Raw genomic sequence first — 18705 nt, forward strand, 5'->3', positions numbered from 1 at the left:
TGCACTCAGCACCCCCAGAGCAGCAGGGGGGCCGGGGCAGGGGGTGCAGAGCTTACCTGAGAGCAGAGAGGATCTGGGTGCACCAGCGTTTCCAGGCCTGGGGAGCAGAAGAAGAGCTCGGGCTCAGACGGGGCGAGTGGGACGTTCCCACCTGCTGCCCCGGGGCTGGGGACACCTGCCCTGTGCCACCTGCAGACAGGGGACACGGGCTGACCCAGCAACAGCCTCCTGCCCAGCCTCTGCTGCACCACCAGCACAGCTGAGAACCATGGAATGAGTTGGGTTGGAGGGACCTCAGAGCCCACCCAGTGCCCCCCTGCATGGGCAGGGACACCTCCCAGCAGCCCAGGCTGCTCCAAGCCCCATCTAACCTGCCCTTCAACACCCCCAGGGATGGGGCAGCCACAGCTTCCCTGGGCAACCTGGGCCAGGGGCTCCCCACCCTCACAGCCCAGAATTTCTCCCTCCCATCTCAGCTCCAGCTCCCTCTGCCAGCTGGAAACCCTTCCCCCTGCTCCCATCCCTCCCTGCCCTTGTCCCAAGCCCCTCCCCAGCTTTCCTGGAGCCCCTTCAGGCCCTGGAAGCTGCTCTCAGGTCTCCCTGGAGCCTTCTCCTCTCCAGGCTCAACACCCCAACTCTCCCAGCCTGGCTCCAGAGCAGAGGTACTTGCTGTCCCTCACAAGACACCACAGCTGCTGTCACAGGGCCACCCACTCCACATGGGACACCCTGTGCCTGCTCCCTGGAACCTACCCTTGCATTCATGGCCTTGTGGTTTTTCTTTGTTTTCTTCAGGAACTGCTTCAGGCTCCCTGAGGACACATACTCTGTGATGAAGATGACCTGGGGGGCAGAAGAGGTGTCAGCTCCCAGCCCGTGGGAGGGAGGGGGCAGCAGTGACCCCGGGAAGAAAGGGGAGTCTCGTGGAGAAGGGTGGGGAGCAGAGCTGGGAGACCCCCTCCCCGAAACCCCTGAAGCCCCCCCCAGCTCTCCTTGCCATCCCCAGCCTGGGGACCCCTCCCCAGCCTCCTCCCTACCCGTGCCTTCAAGTCCTTCACATCCAGCCAGTACTTGTGGAGCTTGACAATGTTGGGGTGATCCACCAGCACCAGCTGCTCAAACATGGTCTTGATCTTCTCCTGCGGGCAGAGGGAGGACAGGTGAGGTGGCAGGTCCTGGGACCTCTGGGAGCAAGGAAACCTGGGGAGCAGGCTGTGCCTGGTTTGGGGTACAGAGGACACGTGGAGCTGGCTTTGGGACAGTACCCAGGGGAAGGTGCAGAGCCCCCAGGACAGGAGCCCAGGGGGACAGGCTGGCCAAGCTGTGCTGCCACCCAGGGAGGTCGGGGGGGGGTCTCGGGGGGTCCCTGCCCAGAGGGGCTGGCTCACCTCGTGTGCTTTGAAGGCCTTCTTGTCAGTGAAGAGCAGCTCGTTCCAAACCACCTCCACGCCCTCCTCCGTGTCCATGGCCAGGAAGGTGCTCTGGATGCCTGGCATGTTCCCCTGGTTCACCTGGGGGCACGGGGGGTGTCAAACAGCCCCCTGGCCCCTCTGCCAACACTCCGACCTCATCCTGGCTCCATCTCCCCTGTCCCTGGATAAACCATTTCCTCCCATCCCCCTGCAAATCACTCTGGTCCAACACCTGAACCTTTCCTTGGAGCAGTTCCCATCCCAGCTTCTCCTGACCCCACGTGGACCCCTCAACCCTGCAGCCACGGGGGAGCAGCCCAGGCCCAGGGTGGTGGTCACACAGGGCAAATAAGAAGGTCCAGACAAACCAAAGCCACAACATCAGCTCTTCTAACATCCCAAGAGGACACGGGGCAACCACCCCCAGGGTCTGTCTGATGAGTTCCCACCCCTGAGGTCACGGAGCTGCATCCCAGGACCTGGTGGAGAGGGGACAGCACCTGGACATCCCCTCTACAGGCCCTGTCCACCATGGAACCAGTGGCTGCAGCCCTGTCCCTGTGCTGGGTCCGTGCCCACCCTGGGCAGCATCAGATCATCCCTCCCAGGCTGCCAGGTCCCTGCAGAGCCTGCTCACAGGAAACCCAGTTCTGAGAGGGGCTCAACAGCCCTGAGACCCCCAGACCCTCAGACCCCCAGGAGCTGGAGGTCCTGCCTGCTGGGATTGGTGCCTCCTGCATCCTGTTCTGCCACAGAACCATGGAATGGTTTGGGATGGAAAAGCCCTTTAGGATCCCCCAGCCCACCCATTCCCCCAGCCCTGCCCATTCCCCACTGCCCCGTGTCCCTCAGCACCATCCCCAGGGCTTGGAAACCCCCCCAGGGATGGGGACTCCCCCCCTGCCCTGGGCAGCCTGGGCCAGGCCCTGACAACCCTTGCCAGGCAGGAATTGTTCCCCAGATCCAACCTCAGCCTCCCCTGGCACAACTCGAGGCCCTTCCCCCTCGCCCTGTCCCACCAGAGCAGCTCTGCAGCCCCAACCTGCCCCTTCCCTCCCCCAGCAGGCCCGGGGGGCAGCCACGGGGGGGCCAGGGCCGTGTCCCCCCTGCCTGGGCAGGGGCTCCTTGTCCTCTCCAGGACTGGGATTGTCCGGCTGTTGGAGGGATGAGACGTGTCATGGCATCACTGAATCACCAAGGCTGGGAAAGACCTTTAAGGTCATCAAGTCCATCTATGACCTGACACCACCACATCCCCAGACCAGGGCACCAAGTGCCACCTCCAGCCTTTCCTGAAGCACCTCCAGGGATGGTGCCTCCATCACTTCCCTGGGCAGTCCATCCCAAGGTCTGATCACTCTCTCCATGAGGAGGTGCTTCCTGATACCCAACCTAAACCTCCCCTGGAGCAGCTTCAGGCTGTGCCCTCTTGTCTTGTTGCCTGGAAATAGAGCCCAGCCCAGGGCAGTGTCCCCCAGGGTGGTGGCAACAGGGCTGGCAGGGGGACAGCTGGGTGAGCTGGGCCCAGTTCCTGGACAGGACACAAAGCTCCTCTGTTCCCGTCCCCTCCACCCACAAGCTCCTCCTGCTGCTCCGGCTGCCGGTGGGGAATGGCCAAGCCACAGGAGCTGCTGCTTGGGAAGGGGCTTTGGGACCACCCAGTCCCACCTGGCCCTGCCCAACACTGACCCCATGTCCCTCAGGGCATTATTCACCATCAGGGTGGGGAGCCCCTGGCCCAGGTTGCCCAGGGAAGCTGTGGCTGCCCCATCCCTGGGGGTGTTGAAGGGCAGGTTGGATGGGGCTTGGAGCAGCCTGGGCTGCTGGGAGGTGTCCCTGCCCATGCAGGGGGGGCTGGAACTGAATGATCTTGAAGGTCCCTCCAACCCAAACCAGGCTGTGAGTCAAATGGAGAGCACAGCCCCAAACAGCCTGTTTGCCATAGGGACATGTGGGAGCCCTGCAGGGAGGTGACTGATGCTCTAAGGCACAGCTGGGTCTGAAAACCTCAGGTGTCACCTCATCATCATCATCATCATCATCATGTCAGGGCCACAACGTTCCTGCAGGTGCTGGGCCTGCAGCAGGACCCCCCTCACAGGACCATCACAGCCCATCCCCACACCTGGATGAAACAGGTCCCTGAAGGTCCCCCCTGTCCCTGGGCAGGCAAAACCACCTCCTGCAGCTCAGGGCTTGAGGGAAGGAGAGCCAGGCTGGGCTGGACCATCCACCTGTCTGAGAGGGACCCACACAGGGGGTCTGGGGTTGTCCCTCCACCACAGCCTCCCAGCTCTGAGCAACCTGCTCACTGAGCCCAAACTGGAATCCTGGTGCTGAAGGCTCCAGATACTGGACCTGTTGGTATCTGGGAGGCTCTGGGCCCTGGTGAGGAGCATCAGACAGGCCCAGAGGGGAGGAAACGTTTCCTGTTCCCTGCAGATGTGCTCAGACTTGAGCTGAATGACAATAAGTGACACGGAGCAGCTGCCACCAGCTCCAGGCTGCACAAACAAACAGATGCTGCTGCATGAGCAGAGCTCATGGAATCACAACAGTCTGTGTTGGGAGGGACCTTCCAAGCCCATCTCACCCAACCCCTGCATGGGCAGGGACAACTTCAACCAGACCAGGTTGCTCCAAATTCCGTCCAACCCAATCCTGAATGTCTCCAGGGATGGGGCATCTCCCTCCTCTCTGGCCAACCTGGGCCAGGGTCTCACCACCCTCAGTGTCAAAAATGTCCTCCTGATCTCTAAATCTCCCTTCCTTGAGCATAAAACCATCCCCCCCTGGTCCTGCCACCACAGGTCCCCAGCTGACTGGGGCCAAAGGAACAGGACACAGGTCACCCTGCCTGTCTCACCACCTTGATTATCAAACCACCTTGCCTGTCTCACAGCCCCTTGCCTGTCTCAGCCCAGGCCCTTCAGGGGGTGCTGCTGGTGCTGGACACCACCTGGAACAGACAAACCTCCAGAGCTGGACTGGACAAGCTCCCTGCTCCAGCTGCTTCCAGCAAGTCCTTGGCAGGAGCTGAGGCCAGGCTGGAGACACCACTGGGGACAAGTAAGTGCAGCTTCAAAGAAGATCAGGCTGCATCTTACCAGAAGTCACTCCCTTCTGGGCTCTTCAGGTCAAGAAGGTCTGAAACAGCCCAAGGAACCAGCTGAGTGATGGGATGAGGGGCTGTGGGGCTGAGTCGGGGGCTGGAGAGCCAGGGATGGGCACTGCTGCTCCCCTGGCAACCCCACCCGTTTGGAGAAGGGCACAAGGACAAGGTGGGTCCTTACATGTCCTGGGTGGCTCTGGGAGGGTGGGGAGGAGGCACAGCTGGAGAGGACACCTCACAACCAGCCCCTGCTGCCCCATCCCTGCAGAGGGACCCCCTGCCACCCTCCCCTTCCCCCAGAGCAGCCCCTGATGCCATCGGGACCACCCGTGGGGCTGAGCACAGAGCAGCCCCAGAGCCCTCCCTGCTGGTGGCCCCACTCCCAGGATCTGGGCACAGGAGCAGCAGGTCCAGGGGTGGCCAGGGGGACAGTGGCCCTGACCCCCAGGAGAAGGAACTTCTTCCCCCAAAGGGTTGTCAGGGCCTGGCCCAGGCTGCCCAGGGCAGGGGGGGAGTCCCCATCCCTGGAGGGGTTTCCAAGCCCTGGAGATGGTGCTGAGGGACGTGGGGCAGTGGGGAATGGGCAGGGCTGGGGGATCCTAAAGGGCTTTTCCACCCAAACAATTTCATGATTCCTGTGGGTCCCTTCACCCCCACAGGGCTGACAGTGCCAGGAGAGAGTGTGATGGAAAGGAAGGAGAAGGAGGAGAAGGAGGAGAAGGAAGAGAAGGAGGAGAAGGAGAAAGGAGAAAGAAGGAGGAGAAGGAGAAAGAAGGAGAAGGAGAAAGAGAAGGAGGAGAAAGAGAAGGAGGAGAAGGAGAAGAAGGAGAAGGAGAAGGAGAAGGAGAAGGAGAAGGAGAAGGAGAAGGAGAAGGAGAAGGAGAAGGAGAAGGAGAAGGGAAAGACAGAGTTTCCTTCTCAAACCCTGAGCCCTGTCATCACCATGGAACAGTGTTGGGGCACTGTTGGATTAGCAGTTGGACTTGATGGTCTTGAAGGTCTCTTCCAAACAAAATTATTCCAAGATTCTATGATGACCATCCCAACTGTGCCTACAGAAAGACAGGGGAGCCCTTCAAGAGGCCACCAGGAGATGCCTGACCAGGCTGGAGACTGACCTGCAGCCTCCACACATCCCGAGGCTGAAAGGAAAGGGACCAAAGCTCTTCAGGGATTTTCTGGAATGGTGCTGACCCAGAGACCAGGGGAAAGATGTAGCATGGAATCATGGAATTGTTTTGGCTGGAAAAGACCTTTAAGATCATGGAATCCCCCCATTCCCCCAGCCCTGCCAAGGCCACCACTGCCCCATGTCCCTCAGCACCATCTCCAGGGCTTGGAAACCCCTCCAGGGATGGGGACTCCCCCCCTGCCCTGGGCAGCCTGGGCCAGGCCCTGCCAACCCTTGCCAGGCAGGAATTGTTCCCCAGATCCAACCTCAACCTCCCCTGGCACAACTTGAGGCCGTTCCCTCTTGGCCCAGGGCTTGTTCCTGGGGAGCAGAGCCCGACCCCCCTGGCTCCAACCTCCTCTCAGGCAGGTGCAGATCAAGGAACCCAAGGTCCATGAAGGTGACCAAGGCAGCTGCCAGGACCCTGCAAAATCATCCTGTCCCTCCTGGAGCAGGGACACATCTCATGTGGGATGGAACCTCCTCCCCACCCCCTGCCCCACCAGAGCCCCTGGCTGGTGGTGACCAGGACACCAGGATTGTGATGCTTTCCATGTGCACAGGGCACCTGAGTCCTCGTGACATGGGGACACATTATCCCTCCTGGCAGGATTTGCTGGGGCCACGAGGCTGAGCAGGGAACATGATGTGCCCAGGAGGGCACTGGGACAGAGCAAAACCCAACCTGACCCTGCCCTCCCATATCTCATCAGCCTGGGGACAGTAAGGGCTGTGTCTGAGCTCCTCAAGGGACTTCTGCTCAGGTTGCAGTTGGCAAGAGGTGGGGACACACCTTGGGCAGCAGAGACTGTGCCCTCAGAGCCTGGTGTGACCAGCAGGGGAGCAGGACGTGGCTGTGCTGGGACTCCCTTTCCAGCCCATGGCCTGAAGATGGGATCCTCCTGTCCCCCAGCTCTGGGGTCCCCAGCACAGGAAGGACATGGAGCTGCTGGAGATGCCAGAGGAGGCCCTGGAGATGCTGGGAGGGCTGGAGCAGCTCTGGAGCCAGGCTGGGAGAGTTGGGGTGTTCAGCCTGGAGAAGAGAAGGCTCCAGGGAGACCTGAGAGCAGCTTCCAGGGCCTGAAGGGGCTCCAGGAAAGCTGGGGAGGGGCTTGGGACAAGGGCAGGGAGGGATGGGAGCAGGGGGAAGGGTTTCCAGCTGGCAGAGGGAGCTGGAGCTGAGATGGGAGGGAGAAATTCTGGGCTGTGAGGGTGGGGAGCCCCTGGCCCAGGTTGCCCAGGGAAGCTGTGGCTGCCCCATCCCTGGGGGTGTTGAAGGGCAGGTTGGATGGAGCTTGGAGCAGCCTGGGCTGCTGGGAGGTGTCCCTGCCCGTGCAGGGGGGCACTGGGTGGGCTTTGAGGTCCCTCCAACCCAAACCATCCCATGATTCCATGATTCTCCAGACCTCTGTTCCCAGGCACAGGCTGCCCCCTTCTCTCCACCTCCCTGTTCAACACCCAGGGCAGAATTTGCTGCTGCTGCTACACAGAAATCATTTCTTAAACATGCAAAAGGAAACACGTGTCCTGTGGCCGTGCAGGGGCAGGAGGAGAATCAGGGTGCCAGAGAAACCTGTTCTCTCTGGTGATCCTGTTACACAACGAGCAGGTGAAGGGACAGATGAGACGGAAAATATTTTCATTCCAGTGAAGCATTTGATCCTCCTGCTCCCAAAAACATTGTCAGCTCTGAGAGGATGCAGGGATGGAGGGACGTGGCCCAGCTGGGAGGGTGGATGAGGAGGGTGGCTCAGCACGGGTCAGGGCAAGTTCTGCTGCAGTTTGAGGTCAGTGCAGTGTGGAGAGCAGGGGGATGAACATCCCTGGTCCTGCCTGGGGAGCCTCGAGGGGAGAGAGGAGCAGAGCTGGGCCAGAAAGCAGAGGGGGCATATCCAGCCATGGAGCAGGAGGAGCCCCAGGTGCCTGGTCCCACTGCAGGAGGGTGAGCAGGGCCTGGCCAAGGCAGCAGGATGTGCAGCACAGAGCTCCCCCAGCCCAGGGCATGAGGGGCACCTGCTCCATCCTGCCCTTCCCATGAACTCCCCATCCATCCACAGGAGATAAACTGCCAGCAGCAGCAGGGGTGACTCTTCCTACCTGGAGGCAGGGATGGGAAGGCTTTCCCAGTACCTGGAGGCAGGGATGGGAAGGCTCTTCCAGCCTGGCCCCTCTGCCCAGCAGGGAGGGCTGGGAGCCTTTCCCCTGGCTCCACACCCAGGGCTGCCTTCCCTTCTGCCCAGCAGCAAACACTGGGATCCCTGTTCTCCTTCCACTGCTGAAAGAAAAGGGACAGAAGAGTAATTTTCCACTGCCCAGATAAGAGCCAGAAGGATCCTGAGGCTGCAGGCAATGAAACTGTTGTTGTTTCCTGGACAGAGGCTGCACCAGTGCCCATCTGAGGGGCCGGGCAGGAAGCAGGAGCACAGGGACCTGTTTGTTTGTTTGTTTTACCCCCAGGGCATCAGACACCCCCGGGCAGAGGCACCAGGCTGAGCCAAGCCCTGCTCTGCTCCCTGGGGAAGTCACGGCAGCCTGGCTGAGCCCAGGCAATGGAGCAGCCAAGGGGGCTGCAGAGGCTGCTCCTGAAAGAGAAACTTCTGGAGGAGAAGGATCTGCAGCATCCAGCAGGGAAGGGGCAGGATCCCCATCACCAGCCTGGGGAGCAGAGCACAGAGAGGTTGGGGTGGGAGCAGGAGATCAGAGAATCATGGAATGAGTTGGGTTGGAGGGACCTCAAAGCCCACCCAGTGCCCCCCTGCATGGGCAGGGACACCTCCCAGCAGCCCAGGCTGCTCCAAGCCCCATCCAACCTGCCCTTCAACACTGCCAGGGATGGGGCAGCCACAGCTTCCCTGGGCAACCTGGGCCAGGGGCTCCCCACCCTCACAGCCCAGAATTTCTCCCTCCCATCTCAGCTCCAGCTCCCTCTGCCAGCTGGAAACCCTTCCCCCTGCTCCCATCCCTCCCTGCCCTTGTCCCAAGCCCCTCCCCAGCTTTCCTGGAGCCCCCCCTGGGGGGGCAAAGGCTCTTTGGTTTTCCCCAACATGGGACACTTCTCAGGTTCAGCTGGACATGGTGCTGGGCCATCTTATCCAGACTGTGCTTTTGCCAAGGTTGGACCAGCTGATACTTGAGGTCCCTTCCAACCTGTACCCTGTGGCTACAACCAGCTGGGTCTGCAGTACCCACCACACTGCAGCCCCCAGTGCCCACCAGTCTGCACTGGGAACAGATGCCCAGGGCTCTGCAGTGCTCCCCCATGAAGCAATGGTCCAGGCTGGCTGGTCATGCTGGACAACACCAAGCAGAAGCCCTTCCCAAGCCAGGCAGGAGAGCAGCAGGAACGAGCCCAGTGACCAGTGTTTGGTGCCACCTCCTCCATGGGCTCTGCCCTCCTGCTGCCTCTGCACAGGGTGACCCCATGAGAGGTGACAAAACACCCTTCAGTCCCTGGTTGCCACGGGGGAATGTTGAACACCCTCCCATTCTCCTTGTCAGATGGAGGAGCAGGTGATTGTCTTCTCATCCATTTTGTAACACGACCTGGGACACCTCCCCTGTCCCAGAGGTGAAAGACAAAAGCAAAACCCTCCTGTGCTTGTTCTCTGGTTACATCAGAGGAGAAGGAGAATGCAGACCAGGGACAGAGGAGGTGCACAAGCCTGCAGGGCTCATGGACAACCTCTGGCCACCACCACAAAAACACCCACGTGGGAAAACCAAGGGAAGGGCAAACCAAGCTTGGTGAACACCAGGAATGAAAGGTGGGGAATGCTGGTCCTGGGGATCCTGCTGCTGGTGGCTGGTTTGGAGGGGGCCCAGAGGAGCAGTGTGTCCTGGGGACAGGGTGGAGGAGCTGCAGCCTCAGGAGCTCCCCGAGGAGCAGCAGCTGCCAGCAGAGAGGTGTCTTCTGGAGAGCTTGGGCAGGAGTCAAGGAGTGTGTCAGGGCACAAAACCGGACACGTTTCTGCACCAACTTCCCTGGGGGGTGATGTCCCCTCCCTCCCTGCCCAGCAGAGAGACCAAGGCCCGGGATTGTCAGCCCCCTGGGGGATCAGGTGGGATTAAAGGCTCCTGGACATGGGAGGAGAAGCAGGGAGCAAAGGGCAGAGAGGTCCCCACACATCACAGCTGGGAGGGGAAGGACACTCAGTCCAGCACACAGAGTCCTGTTTGCTGCCTGACCCACGGAACACAAGCTGAGAAGAAGACTTGTGTGTTTGTTTCCAGCCACATTTACCCACTGGCATGTGATGCCACCTTGGTTCAAACAATTCCATCCTGCTTCCACAAACATCTTGCTCCTGGGGAGGGGCTTGGGACAAGGGAAGGGGGGGATGGGAGCAGGGGGAAGGGTTTCCAGCTGGCAGAGGGAGCTGGAGCTGAGATGGGAGGGAGAAATTCTGGGCTGTGAGGGTGGGGAGCCCCTGGGCCAGGTTGCCCAGGGAAGCTGTGGCTGCCCCATCCCTGGGAGTGTTGAAGGGCAGGTTGGATGGGGCTTGGGGTGGCCTGGGCTGCTGGGAGGTGTCCCTGCCCATGCAGGGGGCACTGGGTGGGCTTTGAGGTCCCTCCAATCCAAACCAGTCTGGGATTCTATGGAATACCCTCCCTTAAGCCCCCTGGGCTGCTCCAGCTCCTGCTTGGGGCCGAGAGCAAAGCCAAACCACACCGACCTCTCTGCTCAGCTGAGGTCAGCAGGTTCACCAGCAAACCCCCCCTGGAAAGTGAGGCAGCAGCAAATAAAAGCCATGAAAGCAGTAAGGGGGAAGAGAAATAAATAGATGGCATGAAAGGAACGAGCTAAGTCCTTCAGCTGATCCCCTCTGCTCTGGAAAAGCTCCTGACAACAAAACACCCTTGACATCCCAGGCTCCCGGGAGGGCTGGCAACAAAGCTGCTTTTAAAAATAACTCTGGTGGCAAATATTAAATAGTTGGGAGCTTTCCAAATCATCTGTCACTGGAACTGGTTATCCTTGCTGCAGACTGCAAACCTCATTAGCACCTGGGAAAAGGGAACCCTCTTGCACCTCGGTGGGTGCAAACCCTTGGAGGATTTTCTCCTGTTCTGTTTCCATTTCCCAGGCTGTGGGAAACGGCAGAGACTCCAGCCCCTCCCTCTCCTGCAGGGACTTCAGCCTCCCCTCTATCTTCTCTGAATTCTGCTCCAGCATTTCTTCCCTGACTTGCTGTTATCGTTTCCCATTTCCCTTCCTTTCATCCTGCTGGATTTCAAAGTGAAAAGCTCATAGTCCAAGGGCCCTGTATGGCCACCCGTCCAGTCATTAACCCTTTCATTGCACCAGCCACCAGAAGGGTGAGCAGGGGCCCAGCCCTGTCCCAGCCACCAGCACTGAGAAGCAGAACATCTGCCAGAGTGACAGGGGAACAAGCAACCCTAAAATCTGGTCCTACTGGTGGGAGAGAGGCTGGAGAGGTTGAAATGGTAGCATCATTCATGTTGGAAGGGACCTTAAAGACCATCAGGTTCCAACCCCCTGCTACAAGCAGGGACATCTCTCACCAGACCAGGCTCATCCAACCTGGCCCTGAACACCTCCAGGGATAGATAACAATATAAATAATGGCCTGAACCCCATCCATGCTGCAGATGGACACAGTGGTACCAGTGCCCATGAACAGCAGAGTCAACAAATATCGACTGGTCCTAACAGACCCCTTGCCAAATGGAAAGAGGGTTTGGAAAAGTAGAACCATATGGAAAAAAACCAGTTTGAGTGTCATAACAAGGTGCTTGGGTCCAGTCAGGGAACTATACTTAGGCAAGAAAAGTTGCAAAACTTTTAACAAAGCAGTAAACCAAGTTTCCTCTTCCTTTGCTGCTCTTACAGAACAGGGTGGGTGGAAAAAGTAAATGAAGTCATCGAGCCAAGGCTGAAAAAAGCCCTGTGTTCCTAAATGGAAAAGTCTCCAGCAGCAGCAGCAGCAGCAGGAGCAGCAGGAGCAGCATCGCTCTGCTGAGCTTTCACACAGGGAAGGGGCAGAGCAGGGGCTGGGCTGACAGCAGAGCCATCACAGGGAGCACAGGGCTGCTCCTCCAGATATGTCATGGAGACACAGTGAGAGCTTCTGTGTCCTGAACTCCAGGCATGGAGCTGCTGGAGAGAGGCCAGAGGAGGCCCCGGAGATGCTGGGAGGGCTGGAGCAGCTCTGGAGCCAGGCTGAGAGAGTTGGGGTGTTCAGCCTGGAGAAGAGAAGGCTCCAGGGAGACCTGAGAGCAGCTTCCAGGGCCTGAAGGGGCTCCAGGAAAGCTGGGGAGGGGCTTGGGACAAGGGCAGGGAGGGATGGGAGCAGGGGGAAGGGTTTCCAGCTGGCAGAGGGAGCTGGAGCTGAGATGGGAGGGAGAAATTCTGGGCTGGGAGGGTGGGGAGCCCCTGGCCCAGGTTGCCCAGGGAAGCTGTGGCTGCCCCATCCCTGGGGGTGTTGAAGGGCAGGTTGGATGGGGCTTGGAGCAGCCTGGGCTGCTGGGAGGTGTCCCTGCCCATGCAGGGGGTGGGACTGGGTGGGCTTCAAGGTCCCTTCCAACACAAACCAGTCTGGGATTCCATTATGGTGACTAAGTTGCTGCTTAAGTCTCCCTGGTCGTTGCTGGTGCAGAGCAAATGAACCCAACCCAACCCATTCCACGGTTCCATGAGCACTGACACAGCACAGGGTGCCTGTCTCTGCCCACTGCAGCCTCTCCAAGCTCCAGACCTGCTCCAGGCCAGCACCTGGGCTGTCTCCCACCTCACTGGACCTGTTCTCCAGACCCCAGAGCACACACACACCTGTGGGTGCCATGCAGGACTCCACTGTTCTCCTAAAAACAACTTGAGGAGCACAAGTAATTATAATGAATCATCAGGCTCGTGAGGGAAAACCCCTATTGGTAGAAATACGTGAAGTGCTCCTGGCAAAGGAAAGGGGTGTTGAGCAGAAGGGCTGTTCATCAAGGTCAGGAGATACCAGACTGACAGCTTCCAGACAGCAAATGGTGGCTTTTCTTCCTGGTACGTGACTGAGCCTCCATGGGTTTGCAGCCAACCAGTCCCTTGGCAGCTCAGGCAGGGCTGACACTGCCCATCCCAGTTCAGCCCAGCAGATCCTGGGCCCTGACACCTGGACGTGCTGGACAGGCCACTCACAGCCCAGCCTGGCAGGGCCACCAGCCTGGAGAGCAGCCCACGGGCTCTGGTGGTGCCAGCAATGGGACTGCAGGACCACAGCTCATCATCAGCATCAAATCCCAGACCCACCAGCCTCCAGACATTGCTGCCTGGTCTGCAACACCATGGAGGGGCCAACCCACCCTGGGAATGATGGATTGGGTTGGAAGGACCTTAGAGATCACCCAGTGTCCCCCTGCATGGGCAGGGACACCTCCCAGCAGCCCAGGCTGCTCCAAGCCCCATCCAACCTGCCCTTCAACACCCCCAGGGATGGGGCAGCCACAGCTTCCCTGGGCAACCTGGGCCAGGGGCTCCCCACCCTCACAGCCCAGAATTTCTCCCTCCCATCTCAGCTCCAGCTCCCTCTGCCAGCTGGAAACCCTTCCCCCTCACTCCAAGCCCTTCCCACCTCTCCAGCCATGAGGCTCCCAGCATGGGACAGGGACCCATCACCATCTGAGTGGAACCAGCAGGGACAGGGCTGAGCTCCACGCTCCTTCCCACTTGTCCCATGTGCTGTTTGAGGGGACAAACCTCCCGGGGCCTGTCCAAGAGCACTCCAGGGAGCTCCCTCGTTGAAACAACACGTTTCAACCCACATCATTAAATGTCACCGTTAGGTCAAAACCGACGGGGATTGTTCAAAGGAGAAATTACAGCCAAGTGGTTTCTCTGCCAAGGACACTGAGGGGCTCCGGGGTGGCTGGTGGGTCCCAGACTGACACACACCACCCGGGAGCAGTGGGAACAAACACACTGCAGCTCCAGATCCGCCGGGATTAACCTGTGGGGCCTCACCCAGCACCTGCAGCAGCGGCTGGAGCCGGGTCAGGCGCAGGGCACGGGCAGGGGATGTTCACAAGGGGCCAGAAAAGATGCATCACCCACCACAAGACGGGGGCACAGCAGGTTCTGACACCTGGGATGTGCCACACGGTGGGATGTGACACCCCGAGAAGCGCCAAGGACAAGCAAGGGGAGGGAGCCAAGGGAATTGGGTCGTGGTGCCAGGTCCTGGCACGTGCCCCGTGGGACAAGGCTCAGGCTCCAGCCACGTGCCACGTCCAGCCCCATGGGAGGCCCAGGGGCAGGGAAGGTGTGGGCAGAGGGGGTGAGGCAGGAGGAACAGAGCTCCAGGGGTGGTGACCTGTGGGTGTGGAGGCACCAGAAAGGGCAGAGGGACACGAGAGGGACACGAGAGGGACACGAGAGGGGCACGAGAGGGACACGAGAGGGGCACGAGAGGGACACGAGAGGGGCACGAGAGGGACACGAGAGGGGCACGAGAGGGACACGAGAGGGGCACGAGAGGGACACGAGAGGGGCACGAGAGGGACACGAGAGGGGCACGAGAGGGACACGAGAGGGGCACGAGAGGGACACGAGAGGGGCACGAGAGGGACACGAGAGGGGCACGAGAGGGACACGAGAGGGGCACGAGAGGGACACGAGAGGGGCACGAGAGGGACACGAGAGGGGCACGAGAGGGACACGAGAGGGGCACGAGAGGGACACGAGAGGGGCACGAGAGGGACACGAGAGGGGCACGAGAGGGACACGAGAGGGGCACGAGAGGGACACGAGAGGGGCACGAGAGGGACACGAGAGGGGCACGAGAGGGACACGAGAGGGGCACGAGAGGGACACGAGAGGGGCACGAGAGGGACACGAGAGGGGCACGAGAGGGACACGAGAGGGGCACGAGAGGGACACGAGAGGGGCACGAGAGGGACACGAGAGGGGCACGAGAGGGACACGAGAGGGGCACGAGAGGGACACGAGAGGGGCACGAGAGGGACACGAGAGGGGCACGAGAGGGACACGAGAGGGGCACGAGAGGGACACGAGAGGGGCACGAGAGGGACACGAGAGGGGCACGAGAGGGACACGAGAGGGGCACGAGAGGGACACGAGAGGGGCACGAGAGGGACACGAGAGGGGCACGAGAGGGACACGAGAGGGGCACGAGAGGGACACGAGAGGGGCACGAGAGGGACACGAGAGGGGCACGAGAGGGACACGAGAGGGGCACGAGAGGGACACGAGAGGGGCACGAGAGGGACACGAGAGGGGCACGAGAGGGACACGAGAGGGGCACGAGAGGGACACGAGAGGGGCACGAGAGGGACACGAGAGGGGCACGAGAGGGACACGAGAGGGGCACGAGAGGGACACGAGAGGGGCACGAGAGGGACACGAGAGGGGCACGAGAGGGACACGAGAGGGGCACGAGAGGGACACGAGAGGGGCACGAGAGGGACACGAGAGGGGCACGAGAGGGACACGAGAGGGGCACGAGAGGGACACGAGAGGGGCACGAGAGGGACACGAGAGGGGCACGAGAGGGACACGAGAGGGGCACGAGAGGGACACGAGAGGGGCACGAGAGGGACACGAGAGGGGCACGAGAGGGACACGAGAGGGGCACGAGAGGGACACGAGAGGGGCACGAGAGGGACACGAGAGGGGCACGAGAGGGACACGAGAGGGGCACGAGAGGGACACGAGAGGGGCACGAGAGGGACACGAGAGGGGCACGAGAGGGACACGAGAGGGGCACGAGAGGGACACGAGAGGGGCACGAGAGGGACACGAGAGGGGCACGAGAGGGACACGAGAGGGGCACGAGAGGGACACGAGAGGGGCACGAGAGGGACACGAGAGGGGCACGAGAGGGACACGAGAGGGGCACGAGAGGGACACGAGAGGGGCACGAGAGGGACACGAGAGGGGCACGAGAGGGACACGAGAGGGGCACGAGAGGGACACGAGAGGGGCACGAGAGGGACACGAGAGGGGCACGAGAGGGACACGAGAGGGGCACGAGAGGGACACGAGAGGGGCACGAGAGGGACACGAGAGGGGCACGAGAGGGACACGAGAGGGGCACGAGAGGGACACGAGAGGGGCACGAGAGGGACACGAGAGGGGCACGAGAGGGACACGAGAGGGGCACGAGAGGGACACGAGAGGGGCACGAGAGGGACACGAGAGGGGCACGAGAGGGACACGAGAGGGGCACGAGAGGGACACGAGAGGGGCACGAGAGGGACACGAGAGGGGCACGAGAGGGACACGAGAGGGGCACGAGAGGGACACGAGAGGGGCACGAGAGGGACACGAGAGGGGCACGAGAGGGACACGAGAGGGGCACGAGAGGGACACGAGAGGGGCACGAGAGGGACACGAGAGGGGCACGAGAGGGACACGAGAGGGGCACGAGAGGGACACGAGAGGGGCACGAGAGGGACACGAGAGGGGCACGAGAGGGACACGAGAGGGGCACGAGAGGGACACGAGAGGGGCACGAGAGGGACACGAGAGGGGCACGAGAGGGACACGAGAGGGGCACGAGAGGGACACGAGAGGGGCACGAGAGGGACACGAGAGGGGCACGAGAGGGACACGAGAGGGGCACGAGAGGGACACGAGAGGGGCACGAGAGGGACACGAGAGGGGCACGAGAGGGACACGAGAGGGGCACGAGAGGGACACGAGAGGGGCACGAGAGGGACACGAGAGGGGCACGAGAGGGACACGAGAGGGGCACGAGAGGGACACGAGAGGGGCACGAGAGGGACACGAGAGGGGCACGAGAGGGACACGAGAGGGGCACGAGAGGGACACGAGAGGGGCACGAGAGGGACACGAGAGGGGCACGAGAGGGACACGAGAGGGGCACGAGAGGGACACGAGAGGGGCACGAGAGGGACACGAGAGGGGCACGAGAGGGACACGAGAGGGGCACGAGAGGGACACGAGAGGGGCACGAGAGGGACACGAGAGGGGCACGAGAGGGACACGAGAGGGGCACGAGAGGGACACGAGAGGGGCACGAGAGGGACACGAGAGGGGCACGAGAGGGACACGAGAGGGGCACGAGAGGGACACGAGAGGGGCACGAGAGGGACACGAGAGGGGCACGAGAGGGACACGAGAGGGGCACGAGAGGGACACGAGAGGGGCACGAGAGGGACACGAGAGGGGCACGAGAGGGACACGAGAGGGGCACGAGAGGGACACGAGAGGGGCACGAGAGGGACACGAGAGGGGCACGAGAGGGACACGAGAGGGGCACGAGAGGGACACGAGAGGGGCACGAGAGGGACACGAGAGGGGCACGAGAGGGACACGAGAGGGGCACGAGAGGGACACGAGAGGGGCACGAGAGGGACACGAGAGGGGCACGAGAGGGACACGAGAGGGGCACGAGAGGGACACGAGAGGGGCACGAGAGGGACACGAGAGGGGCACGAGAGGGACACGAGAGGGGCACGAGAGGGACACGAGAGGGGCACGAGAGGGACACGAGAGGGGCACGAGAGGGACACGAGAGGGGCACGAGAGGGACACGAGAGGGGCACGAGAGGGACACGAGAGGGGCACGAGAGGGACACGAGAGGGGCACGAGAGGGACACGAGAGGGGCACGAGAGGGACACGAGAGGGGCACGAGAGGGACACGAGAGGGGCACGAGAGGGACACGAGAGGGGCACGAGAGGGACACGAGAGGGGCACGAGAGGGACACGAGAGGGGCACGAGAGGGACACGAGAGGGGCACGAGAGGGACACGAGAGGGGCACGAGAGGGACACGAGAGGGGCACGAGAGGGACACGAGAGGGGCACGAGAGGGACACGAGAGGGGCACGAGAGGGACACGAGAGGGGCACGAGAGGGACACGAGAGGGGCACGAGAGGGACACGAGAGGGGCACGAGAGGGACACGAGAGGGGCACGAGAGGGACACGAGAGGGGCACGAGAGGGACACGAGAGGGGCACGAGAGGGACACGAGAGGGGCACGAGAGGGACACGAGAGGGGCACGAGAGGGACACGAGAGGGGCACGAGAGGGACACGAGAGGGGCACGAGAGGGACACGAGAGGGGCACGAGAGGGACACGAGAGGGGCACGAGAGGGACACGAGAGGGGCACGAGAGGGACACGAGAGGGGCACGAGAGGGACACGAGAGGGGCACGAGAGGGACACGAGAGGGGCACGAGAGGGACACGAGAGGGGCACGAGAGGGACACGAGAGGGGCACGAGAGGGACACGAGAGGGGCACGAGAGGGACACGAGAGGGGCACGAGAGGGACACGAGAGGGGCACGAGAGGGACACGAGAGGGGCACGAGAGGGACACGAGAGGGGCACGAGAGGGACACGAGAGGGGCACGAGAGGGACACGAGAGGGGCACGAGAGGGACACGAGAGGGGCACGAGAGGGACACGAGAGGGGCACGAGAGGGACACGAGAGGGGCACGAGAGGGACACGAGAGGGGCACGAGAGGGACACGAGAGGGGCACGAGAGGGACACGAGAGGGGCACGAGAGGGACACGAGAGGGGCACGAGAGGGACACGAGAGGGGCACGAGAGGGACACGAGAGGGGCACGAGAGGGACACGAGAGGGACACGAGAGGGACACAGGAGGGACACAGGAGGGACACAGCCTGTGCTGCTGACCCCACCAGGAGCAGGTTATGGAGAGCTCAGCAAAGCCCAGGCTGGGAGAGGGGCCTCAGGGATGGGCAGCCCCCAGGGCACAGGGACCGAGGGCATTAGAGTCATGGAATGGTTTAGGTTGGAAAAGGCCTTTGAGAACATCCAGCCCGACCGTTGCCCCAGCACGGCGACATCCCCACTGCCCCGAGTCCCTCAGCCGTGACGGCGGGAGGTGAAGAGCAGGGCTGGTCTTTGGGGGGCCCTGTGCCCCTCGGGGCTCCGGTGCCCGCGTGGCCAGGACTGCCCCCCTGCTGCTGGGTACCCCAGGGGGGCAGGGGGTCCCTTGGGGCGGTGGAGGCTCCGGCGCGGGGGCAGGTCCGGAGCAGGGGGG

General features: G+C 61.9%; 1 protein-coding gene across 1 annotated transcript in view; it reads right to left on the reverse strand.

Moving 5' to 3' along the window:
- NRBP2 (nuclear receptor binding protein 2) overlaps nt 1-18705 on the reverse strand; it is a 43985-nt gene that overhangs the window by 9215 nt on the left and 16065 nt on the right. Inside the window, 4 exon segments of the mRNA XM_010007860.1 lie at nt 6-97; nt 754-843; nt 1038-1139; nt 1389-1511. Coding sequence (XP_010006162.1) covers nt 6-97; nt 754-843; nt 1038-1139; nt 1389-1511 — 407 coding nt within the window.

Source organism: Chaetura pelagica, unplaced genomic scaffold (genome assembly GCF_000747805.2).
Source record: "Chaetura pelagica isolate M959 unplaced genomic scaffold, ChaPel_1.0 scaffold992, whole genome shotgun sequence".
NCBI lineage: Eukaryota > Metazoa > Chordata > Aves > Apodiformes > Apodidae > Chaetura > Chaetura pelagica.